The following is a 12,478-nucleotide window of genomic DNA, read 5'->3' as shown; positions in this document are numbered from 1 at the left end:
TTCTTACTCTTTCTACTTGGCAGATTTGTCTTATTTTTGTCTGTCACGTCATCTATTTCAATAATAGTGTATTATCATGCTTTTATACTGACTTCCTTTTTTACCTTCCTATTTCTCCACTCGCATAAAATCAAAATCACTTAAAACTTGTGTTTTCAGATGACCTCCCTCATCATCATGTAGAAGCTAAAATAGCTGAGATCCTCTTCTGGGATTAGTGATGAACACAGCCCATTTGGCTGCCTTCTTGGAGTACCCAGGGTAGTCACCCTTGTTCCAGACCTCTTGAAGTCCGGCAACCACAGTGATAGCCTTTTAGCCACAGCTCTTTTCTGTGTCACTGATGACTCTCATCTCAATATTTCCCCCACAAATTGTAAAACATTTCACAGCCCAACTTTTTCATTTTAAATATAATAGATTGTTCCTTGATTTTGTGTCTTATGTCTCAGTTTTCTTAATTCTTCATCTCCTGTGCTGAAAAGAGTATACTCACTGAAATAAATCACATTTATTTTTCTATTGAGGGCATTTTCAGATTTTTCCGTATCCTTGAAGTATTGGATGTGCTCTAAAACCAAGGTTTGGGTTAAATACTAGCTTAGAAAGTCACATAGACCTTATTCTTTCTTTCTTCTCTTTACTCTCTCAACCCATAGTGTTCTTTTACTGTTCTGTTTTCTCCTCTTGCCTTTGAGTTTATTAGCTTTCATCTGTTTTCTGGGGTTCCAGGCTGAGATTAATTACAGAAAGTGGTCTGTGAATTTGAGCTTATATATCTTAGGAAAGATAATGAGGTTGAGGGAATGAACAGGGTAATGAGGAATAATGAAAGCTTAAAACATTTTATTTTACTATTTTCATTTTCTTCTCCTTAGCGTTCCCGTCCACTCTCTGCCAGTGATGCGGAAATGAAAAACCTCGTGGGCTCAGCCCGAGAGAAAGGGCCAGGGAAGTTGGGTGGTTCTGTGCTTGGTCTGTCAATGGAGGAGGTAAAGATAAGTTCATTTTAGGCTTTTGTGGGGTAACACAGGTTTTAGCAAAAAGTAGTGAGTGATTCATAATATTCATGACAAACTCATGTCTTACTTTGGAAAGAGAAAGATTCAAGATAGGAGAAATGTTTTCTTAGGGAAGAACATTTTAAATGGAATTAATTTCTCCCTTCATGCTGCTTTCACATTCTTGAGTCATAAGTATCTTCCTTTGTCCTATAGCCACATGGACTCCAGTTGTCAAAATAGGTACTCATTTTATCTTATCTTTCATTTAGATCAAAGTTTTACGGAGGGTGAAGGAGGAGAATGATCGGAGAGGTGGATTTATTCGCATATTTCCTACGTCTGAGACATGGGAAATATATGGGTGAGGTGACTACCTTTTTTTTTTTTATTCTTTACCTGAGGTCTATAGAATTAGATTAATTGTGATACACTGTCATCATTGCTCCCCCCGATGATGCTTTTCTTATTTTGTTTGTTTATTTATAATATTATTAATATTACCCAACCCAAGAACTAGATTATTGACAGTAATTTAATATACCTGTGTATTATTTCTCCCTTTTACTCCCCTGCCTCCCTCCTAACTAGATTCCTATCCGAGGGTTAGACACTGTCTTAAACTTTGTGTTTATCATTACCTTGATTTGAAAAAAAAATTGTTTTATCTATATGTGTGTCTAAGCAGTATATTGTTTTATTGAGATCTAGTTTACATGCAGTAAAATGCATCTATTTTAAATGTACAATTTGAAGATGATTTTTGGCAACAATAGGCACCAGTTTAACCACTACTACCACCACAATGAAGATATAAAATATTTCCATCACCCTCATAGCCCTCTTTATCCCCTTTTATATTCAATCCTCCACATGACCCCGGGCTTCAGACATTATGATCTGCCTTCTGTCATTACAGTTTTTCCACAGTTCCACATAAATGGAATCATACAGTGTGTACTCTTTTGTATCTGGACTCTTTTGTTCAGCATAGTGTTTTTCATATTCATATGTGTTGGTTTATGAAGAATAGTTCATTCTTTATTATTATTATATACTATTTCATTGTTTGAATATACCAGAATTAGTTGAATATACCAGAATATACCACTCATCTATTGTAGAGCATTTGGGTTGTGTTCAGTTATGGTCTCCTTTGAAGAAAGCTGCTGTGAGCATTCATGTACAATCCCCAGCACCTTTAAAATGTCTTTTTGTCATTTTCAGGCTTGCATTTTTCTGATGAGAAGCATACAGCAATTATTATCTTTGTTCTTCTATGCATAATGTCTTTTTTTCTCAGTTTGCTTTTAGAATTATCTCTTTATAACTGATTTCCTCTTTTCTTTTCTTTTTTTTTTCTTTTTTTTTTTGGAGACAGAGTCTCACTTTGTTGCCCAGACTGAATGCAGTGGCACAATCTTGGCTTACTGCAACCTTGGCTTTCTGGGCTCCACTTCAAGCTATCCTGCCACCTCAGCCTGCCAGGTAGCTGGGACTACAGGTGCATGCCAACGTGCATGACTCATTTTTGTATTTTTTATAGAGATGGGGTCTCCCCTTGTTGCCCAAGCTGGTCTTGAACTCCTGGGCTCAAGTGATCCATCTGCCTTGGCCTCCCAAAGTGCTGAGATTATAGGTGTGAGACACTGTGCTTGGCCACAACTGATTTTCAACAGTTTGATTATGATGTGCCTTGGTGTCATTTTCTTCATGTTTCTTGTGTTTGGGATTCATTGAGCTTCTTCATCTATGGGTTTATAGTTTTATTCAGATTTGGAAAACTTTTGGCCTTTATTTCTTCAAATATTTTTTTCTAATGTTCTCCTTTCCTGTCTTCTTTTGAAACTCTGGTTACATGTTAACTTAGTTTATATTTTACCACAAATCTGGCTGTGCTCATGTTTTTTCAGACTTTTTTTTCTCTCTTTCTTTAATTTGGGATGGTTTTGTATTTGTGTGTGTCTCTAAGGTCATTCATCATTTTGTATGCAGTGCCAAATCCTCTATTAAGTGAAATTTTCATTTCAGATATTTTATTTTTCATCAGTGTTTGTGTCTCCTTTTTCTCTTTTTCATTATATTCGTGATTTCCTTTACATTTTTGTTTACATGTTATAATATTTATAATAAATGTTTTAAAATATCTTTTTCTGTTATCTGTCATTTTGGGGTCTCTTTCTATAGACTGGTTTTCATCATGTTTATGGGTCACATTTTTGTTTCTTCACATGTACAGTAATTTTTTTAATTGAATGCTAGACATTGTAAATGTTATATTGTTGAGTGTTTGGATTTTATTGTCTTCTTTAAACCCTTTTGAATTTTTTTTTTTTTTTTTTTTGGTCAGGCACTTAAGTTACTTGTAGATCAACTTATCTTTTTCCGGCTTATTTTTAAGCATTGTTATGGTTCGTTTATAGTAGCTTTTTGTCTAGATCCAGGTTAGCTCCTCCACTAAAGACTCTTTTGGAGTTGTCTGTTAAATTACCCCCACGTTCAGAGAGATCTTTTCATTCTGTCTGGTAGAAACTCAATTTGCAACCTCATGTGAACTCTGGGAATTATTCAGCTTACACCTTACCTTCTCCTTAATTTGTTCTTTATTCTGATAGTTGCACTTTACTCAGCCTTGTGGACTTTCACCCTATACCTAAGCAGATTTGTATTCACCTGAAGATTCAAGGGGTCCCTCATGATCATTTTTGGATATCTTCTTCTGCACAACTTCTTCTGCAGGACATTGCTTTGAAAATTCTAGCCACTCCCTAGAAATCTGATTTCTGTTATCTCTTTTCAGAGACAGTTGGGCTCTATTTGCATTTCCTCTCTTTCTATACAGTCTGGAAATTGCCTTTAGGCAGAAATGTAGGGCAGCTGTACTTCGTGTATTTCCCTCTGTCAGAGATCACAGTCCTGTGCTGCCAGTTGTTTAATAAAAAATAGTTATTTCGAATAACTTGTAAACTTTTCTAGCTGTTGATGGTAGGAGAGCTTGTCCTGTAACAGTTATCCTCTCATGTATAGAATCAGAATTCTATTGTTTTGTTTTAATCACTTTAAAACTTTTTCTTAAAAAAAAAAAAGAAAAAAAACATGTTCTATGTACTCTTGCTTTTTTCATTCAGCATTTTATAATTCAGGTTCATGTTACAAATATTTACAGTTCATTTTTTTCAGTGCTTCATTATATTTACTGTATGTTCATATTGCTGTTAATTTTTCTGTTCTCCTATTGTTGAAGATTTGACTTATTTCTGGGCTTTTGCTGTTAAGGACAGCTGTGGTGCAAATATTCTTGTATGCGTCTGCTGGGCATGTATCTAGGAGTGGAATTACTGGGCCTTAAAATATGTGAACCAGTAAGTGGCTTAGTGTTGCTCATTTCAGATCCCTTGCTGAAGTTTTTGTATAGGCTCAGGGCCTTAAAACATGTGAATGTTCCGTTTTAAAAGATAATGCTTTAGGAAAAAAGGTAATGCTAAATTGTTTCCCAAAGTGACTGTGTCAACTATCAGCAATGTGTGAGAGAGTCTGTTGATCCATATCTTCTCCAATTACAATACTGTCGGACTTCTTAAGTTTTGTCCATCTAGTGGGAGTAAAATATCTTATTTTGGTCTTCATTTGCATTTCTATGATTGCTAGTAAGGTTGAGACTCTTTGTACTTGTTTACGGGCAACACACTTTTTTCCTCTGGTGACTGCATTTTAACCTAGTTGGGATGTTCGTGGTTCTAAGTACAGAGGCAGAACTTAGAAGAATAAAAAAAAAAAGCCATTTAATAAAATTTGCTTGTTTGTTTTGAAAACCTAGCTGTTCATAGAGAAATCATCCTTTTATCTTTTAAAATATGCTATTCATGTAGTTATACCTTATGAAGACCTAGGAATTCAACAGAAAAATATTACATGGGTTTTCTTGAAAATTATATATATATATATATAGAAATGCTTTTAAAAAACTTGAATTTTTACATTTCCTAGAAAGCATATATTTTAATTAATGAAAGGGGGACCCTTTACTTTTGAGTATTTCAAGATATAGGACCTTACTTTGAGTATCTTTTTCTATGGAATCAATTTCAAATAATCTTGGGGTCTCTTAAGGAAGTCCAACAATGATATCTTTCTTTGTTAGGTTGGTTTTGAACCAGTTGAGAAATAAAACAAGGACTAAAATAGACGGAAACCAAAATACTTTATTTTTTACTGATAAAGTGTAGGTTGGGGGAATTGATTATAACTGTCTGCAAGCAAATGCACTTCCTGTTAAGCTTCAGAATTGGACAGACTTATATTCCTATTGTAAGCAAGGTTGGTCTGAGCCATGTATGGAGAGTGCTGACCCTATAGGAGCAGTAGAGGATATGTATTTCCTAAGGGGGGAGTAGCTCCCAAGAGAAAAAAGAGAGGTGCTCAGTACATCATTTTCTGTTTATTTTTCCTAAATTACCAATCACATTGGTAAGTTACTCTAACTCTCTTGGTGCGTTCTGAGAAAAGAGGCTCAATTAATATTCATACTACTTGAACTGCCTTTACCTAGAATGTGGGAGATATGTTTATCTACTAACAAATGTGCCATTTTATTAATACATGTATATTATCAACAAATGTCTAGCACTATGCTTGGTTCTTTGGCGTATAAAATAAATGTCAGGTGGGATCCCTGTCGGTTGACAGTTAACAGTATGTTTATGGAAAATTACTTACACATATAATAAGAATAGCTTTATTACTTTATTCTTAATAATGTTCTTAATAAGAAGAAGAGCTCATATTTGTATAGCTTTTTGTAATTTTAATGCACTTTGTATACTTCATTATTTCACTCACATTTTTATGACAGGGAGGGACACTAAGGCTCAGTAAAACAATGTGACTTGTCCATAACCACACAGTGAGACTTGGGTCAGATATTCTGATCTAGATCCTCCTTTTTTCCTGCTGCATCATACAGCTTTCCTAGAACAAAAAGTTTGCTCTGTATGCACAGTTTATGACAGGTCCTCAGGCATACAATAAAGACATGGTAGGGCATATCAGGGAAGGCTTTGTACAGCAGGGTCAACTTGATCTGCTTTTTGAAGGGTGTAGTACAGTAGAAAACTCCTTATCAGCAGAGGATACCTTCGAAGAGCCCCTGTGGATGCCTGAAACTGGACAGTACCAAACACTTGATCCTTAAGCAACGTGGATTTGAAGTAAAGTTATACATGGATTTTCTTCGAACTCTGCCACCCCGAGACAGCAACTAGATCTTCTTCCTCCTCCTTACGATTTTCTTAATACATTTTATTTTCTCTAGCTTACTTATTGTAAGAATACAGTATGTAATACATATAACATGCAAAATGTGTGTTAATCCACTTTTTATGTTATCGTTAAGCCTTCTGGTAAACAGTAGGCTATTAGTAATTAACTTTTTGGGAAGCAAAATTTATATGCGGATTTTTGACTCTGTGGCGGGGCCAGTGCCCCTAAACCTCACGTTGTTCGAGGGTCAACTATATGTACTATGTTTTTTCCTATATATGTACCCATGATAAAGTTAAATTTATTAATTAGGCACAGGAAGATATTAACAGTAACTAATAATAAAATACAGCAATTAAAACAATATTCTGTAATACAAGTTATGTGAATGTGGCCCCTCAAATATCTTACTGTTCTGTACTTACCCTTCCTTTTGTGATGATGTGAGATGATACAGTGAGATGAGATGAAGTGAGGCGAATGCCATAGGCATTGTGACGTGGTGTTAGGCTACTGTTGACTTTCTGTATTCCTGAATGTGACTTTCTGATTTCCTGAATACCTATCCCTTACTTGCAGTAAATGGCTTAGTGTCACTCATTTCAGATCCCTTGCTGAAGTCTTTGTATCGGCCCAGTGCTTTCTCGCGTAACACATCGCTGTCACTTGTTCATGTCTTCCACCCCAAAATTTAATGTCTTTTCCACCTGAGCACTTACCATGCACTATGGCCATCACTTTTGCAGTCTGTGGTGTGACAGCAAAACTAGCATGAATTTCTTTCTTCTTCTTCACGATATCATGGATAGAAAATTTGTTTTTATTTTAGCAGCTCCAGCGTATGATTTATTTTTCCTTAAGTCAAGAACTTTTACCTTTTTCACCAAAAGGAAGCACTTTACAGTTCTATTTGGCATATGCAGATTGCCAGCATCACTACTCTTGTCTGTTGGGGCCATTATTAAGTAAAATAAGGTTCTTTGAACACAAGCACTGCTAAGTGATTCATGGGCCTGGAGTGTCTACAGTGCAGAGATGCTAGACACAGGGATGATCCACATTCCTGGTGGGAACGAGCAGAATGCATGAGATTTCATCACGCTCCTCAGGACAGTACATAATTTAAAATTTATGAATTATCTCAGGAATTTTCCATGTAATATTTTCAGACTTTCGTTTACTGTGGGTAACTGAAACAAGAAGGAGGACCACTGTATAGACGTAGAGGAGATATGGGGAGAAGGTATCCAGTCAGAGGCAAAAGATCAGTGGGAGCTATGAGAGTGTTACTGGAAAGGGGTCCCAATCCAGACCCCAAGAGAGGGTTCTTGGATCTTGTACAAGAAAGAATTCCAGTGAGTCCATATGGTAAAGTGAAAGTAAGTTTATTAAGAAAGTAAAGGAATAAAAGAATGACTGCTCCATAGGCAGAGCAGCCCAAGGGCTGCTGGTTGCCCATTTTTATGGTTATTTCTTGATTGTATACTAAACAAGGGGTGGATTATTCATGCCTCCCCCTTTTAGACCATATAGGGTAACTTCCTGACATTGGCATGGCATTTGTAAACTGTCCTGGTGCCCGTGGGAGTGTAGCAGTGAGGGCAACCAGAGTTCCTCTCGGTGCCATCTTCGTTTTGGTGGGTTTTAGCTGGCTTCTGTACTGCTCCCTGTTTTATCAGCAAGATGTTTATGAGCAGTATCATGTACGGACCTCCTGTCTCATCCTGTGACTTAGAATTCCTAACCGTCTGGGAATGCAGCCCAGCAGGCCTCAGCCTCATTTTACCCAGCCCCTATTCAAGATGGAGTTACTCTAGTTCAAACGCCTCTGACAAGAGCATTCTAGGGAGACTTGGCTGACTCTACTGTAGGATCCGTGTCGGGCAACTGTGTGGAGAGAGTGTGAATGAATTGATGTTACAGACGATCCAACTTTTGAAAGTTTGGAAGAGAAAGTATTTGCCTTTAGCAGTAGACATCTAGGAGCCACTGAAAGCTCCTAAGTTAGGGAATAACATGATTGAAACAGTCTCTTATCTACATTTTCAGGCCCTTTATGTATCTCCTATTCCCAGTTTCATTTGACCTATATATAAATTATTGTTAATTTTTCTTTTATCTTTCAGTCTTATTTTCTGAATTTAGCATATTACCTGTTAATCCAAGAAATGCTGGTTTTTCTTTCTGTTTTCTAAATTAAATCCTCTTTTTCCTTATTCTTTTTATTCTATTTGTTTCTATTCTAGTGTCTTATAATTTAAATTTGATCAACAGTCTTTTCCTTTGCCACTTTACAAACAGTATGTTTCTTTAAAAACAGTATATAAGTACCCCTGTTACTTGTGTGCTTGATTCATAGTGTTATTTCTACATTTTCCTCTTGAACTAGCTTAAGAAGTAACCGGTTTCTTTCTTTGCCTTTCAGGTCCTACCTCGAGCATAAGACCTCAATGAACTACATGCTGGCAACACGCCTCTTCCAGGACAGGTAGAGATTTGCTAAACTTTAAATTTAGGACTAGATCACAAGATTAAAAGAAAGTACATGTAAAAGAAGGAAAGAGACCTTATAAAAGTCTTTATGTAAAATCTCTGCTAGAAAAAAAAGTCCTGTAGAAAGGATGATATCATGACTCATTTTTCCAGAATTTATCATGAACTCTCAGCACTTTGTAACATTTCCAAAAGACAAAAATTAAACTATAACGATCTTTGAGCAATTTTAACAGATGCCTTAAACTTTATTCTTCTTTAAGGAAGGCCTTTACTCAGTGCCATTATACTTTAGATGCAGTTTTAATAGACATGATTATTTGTTTTTCTAGACCAGAAGAGATTAGAATTACCAGATTGGAAAAAGTGGAGGGAAGGTAATTCATAAAGTAAATACACTGAAACTTTTATAAGAAATGACAACTGATAATCTCAATACAAGGGAAAACAGAAGGAAATGATGGAAAACAGACATTGGAATTTAAATAGCACAGCAATCAGGGCTGCTTAGTTCCACATACTTTTAGCCCCTGAGACATAACTGCATTGCACTATAGTTCATTAATTGATTATCAAAATATGGCACCCTAGTTATTTAGAGAAACCTATATTATTTTGATGTAGGTTTCAAAAAAATCCTTTTTTGAAGGATTCTTAAAATAGATACCCATATTTTAACCATCTGCAATCTCATGATCTAGTATCAGGAAATACATGGGATTTGCAATTTGTCTCTATAAATTTGTGATAATTACGATTAAGTAATGTAGGTTCTAAAGAAAGAGATCTTTGGATTTACGTAGAAGACACAATCTCATTTCTTTATACATATAAAACCTGTGGGTTTTTCCTCCCCTCTATGAAAACTTTTACAAGGTTTCTTTTACCTTTAGAGTTTAGCTACTTTACCAGGATGTGTTCTGATACGCCATTTTTCATTATTTTGGTTATGCAGTGAGTGCAGCCTTTCAGTCTTTCAGCTGTGGGAAGTATTTCCCTTATCCTTTCTTTACTCCCCTTGTGGAATTCCTGTTAGATAAATTTTGGCTATAGCCTCCGTATTTCTTTACTGTTTTTATACTTTTGGTTTTGCCTCTTAGCTTTAAATTCTTGGCGATTTCTTGGATTTTGTTTTCCAAACCTAATCGATCTTCAACCATATCTATATCGTTATTTATTACCCACACAGGATAGGGGTGTTTAATTTAGTTTTTTATTTTGGCAAGTGTGTTTTTAATATACAAGAACTATTTTTGCTTTTTGATTAGTTTTAGTATTTCATGGATGTAATGTCTTTTCAAATCTCTATTTTAGATTGTTTAAAGTTCCTTTCTGTTTTTTGCATTATTTTAATTCTTGTGGATTAGTTGTATTTATTCATCTTTTTCTAGTTTTAACTTTTATATATCTGCAAATGTATGGTGATCTTTGTCCAGTCATATTTAGAAGTAATGAACTGTTTGCTTAAGACAGGTAGTTTGCTTCACAGGTTATGTAGGTCTGTTTCTGAACTGACGTGGACCCTGTGCTTGAGGCTGGATCTTTCTATACTTGGGTTTCCCAGGAAGGGGAAAGAGGGCAGAGTAGGCATTGTGGGGACCACTACATTAGCCAAAATGAGGAAGCATCTGCCTAGGAGTAGCCAAAACTAAACAATTTGAGATGTAATAATACATGTGCCTCTTTGTTAACATATTGAATAGTAAGACCTAGCAGCAGATCTGATACCTACCATAATTTCAAAGAATGATAAATATTGACATTATTTCAAAATTGTTGTAATAATTCTAAAGTAATATGAAAATAGATGCATTATTTCTTTTGGTAATGAAGTCACATTAATCCACTACTGTGGATAGTTTCCTACATTTATATGGAGGAAATGCTAAATTTCAATTAGAGGATGTAAGTTTTTTTCTATCCAAGTTTGTATACTCCCTGCATTCTTTCTTCAGGCCCCAGTTAACAGCTCCTGCTTATGAAGCATTCTAAAAACTTTGATTAAGAAAAACATAATTTTCCCTGTTTAGCTAAGAAAAACCCTCATGATCTACCCATGCCTACCTTTTTAGCCTAATCATCTTTCCACACCAACTCATGGCCATTTCTACTTGCTCTTTTATACATCCTTGTTCTTACAAACTCCCCCTCTTTTGGAATGGCCTTCAATCCATCCCTAAATTCTTCTAGCTTTGTCCTTCCTTCTCTATCCTAGATCAGGAAGAGGTACACCCAGCCCTTCTTTTATCCTAACTCAGTCTAATTTAGATTCCCAGATTGTATAATTGCCTGTTGACTAATTTGTACTTTCCAGGTTGGCTCTTAAGAGTAGGTACTTTGTTATGTTCATCTTTGTCAGTATCAAGAACCTACCACGTGGTAGGCACGCACACGGAAACATGCATTGAAAAAAATGAGACTGTGTTTGTAGCAAGTCCTCATATCTTCCAATAAATCTGTTCTCTCATCAGTCTGAATGGATGTTTTCTTTCTTGCAAATCTAATTAATTTTGTTATTGTTAGAACCACTTTCAAACTAATTCTCTACTCATTTCTTTTAGGTTACTTTTGACTACCTTCCTTACCTTCTTGACTCCTCCCCAGCCTACCCACCCTGTCCTGGCAAACAGTATCTTATATACTGTCTTACACTATGGCAGTAGCTTTAACCCTGGCTTATGTCCCGTTCACCCCACCCCACCCCCCACCCCCACCCAGAGTGAAGTATTGGTACTTACTAAAAGCTGCCCAGGTAATTATAATGTAAAGTCATGATTGCAAATTACTGGAGAAAACCATTATCTGGGTGAAAAACTTAAAATCATTTTGAGACTTTCTGATGATTACCTGACAATATCAGGACATTAACATGGATAGAAAACATGGGAAAGGAAAGACAAAACATCTTGGTGAAGACTTAACTTTTCACTGGATTTTTCTTTACATATCATCTACATTGCATTTGTCTCTACAAAAACACCAATATCAAAACATGTTATGTGACTCTATATAATATTTTTGAAATGACACAATTTTAGAATGGGGAACAGATTAATGGGGCAGGGTTTAAGAGGTATGGGTAGTTATAAAAGGGCAACATAGGAGATCTTTGTGGTAATGTAATCACTGAGTATCTTTTCTGTGGTGGGTAGATGAACCTACATAGGCAATAAAAGTGTACTGAATTAAAAACACATGTACATAAATGAGTACAGGTAAAACTGGGAACTTTTTTTTTTTTTTTTGAGACAATGTCTCACTCTGTTGGCCAGGCTGGAGTGCAGTGGTGCAATCTTGGCTCACTGCAACCTCCTCCTTCCGAGTTCAAGCGATTCTCCTGCCTCAGCCTCCCAAGCAGCTGGGCTTACGGGCTCATGACACCACATGCGGCTAATTTTTGTATTTTTTTAATAGAGACGGGGTTTTGCCATGTTGGCCAAGCTGGTCTGGAACTCCTGGCCTCAAGTAATCCACTCGCCTCAGCCTCCCAAAGTGCTAGAATTATAAGCATGAGCCACTGTCCACCCGGAAATTTTTTAAGAGTGTTAAATGAAAGGAAATTGAAAGAGAGTGTTTTAAAAGAAAAACAAAACCCTATTTTAACATGAATAGCACTCAATTTGTGTGGTTAGAGCCCAGCCCTAGTTTAGAGACAATGGAGAGTATCTTTTTTCAGTAGAGGTTTGTTGTTGTTGTTGTTGTTTTGTTTTTTTGAGATGGAGTCT

At 36.1% G+C, this 12,478-nt stretch overlaps 1 protein-coding gene across 3 annotated transcripts in view; it reads left to right on the top strand.

The window, feature by feature from the left end:
* Nucleotides 1-12,478, top strand: part of TTLL5 (tubulin tyrosine ligase-like family member 5) — a 306,711-nt gene that overhangs the window by 81,039 nt on the left and 213,194 nt on the right. For all 3 annotated transcript variants that reach the window (XM_011949527.1, XM_011949526.1, XM_011949528.1), the window contains 3 exons: nucleotides 879-992; nucleotides 1,274-1,365; nucleotides 8,686-8,748. In XM_011949527.1, coding sequence (XP_011804917.1) covers nucleotides 879-992; nucleotides 1,274-1,365; nucleotides 8,686-8,748 — 269 coding nt within the window. The remainder of the gene's footprint in view (nucleotides 1-878; nucleotides 993-1,273; nucleotides 1,366-8,685; nucleotides 8,749-12,478) is intronic.

Source organism: Colobus angolensis, unplaced genomic scaffold, assembly GCF_000951035.1.
Source record: "Colobus angolensis palliatus isolate OR3802 unplaced genomic scaffold, Cang.pa_1.0 Scaffold3, whole genome shotgun sequence".
Classification (NCBI taxonomy): Eukaryota; Metazoa; Chordata; class Mammalia; order Primates; family Cercopithecidae; genus Colobus; species Colobus angolensis.
The sequence above is the reverse complement of the archived record's forward strand: the minus strand, read 5'-3'. Positions and strand labels throughout refer to the sequence as shown.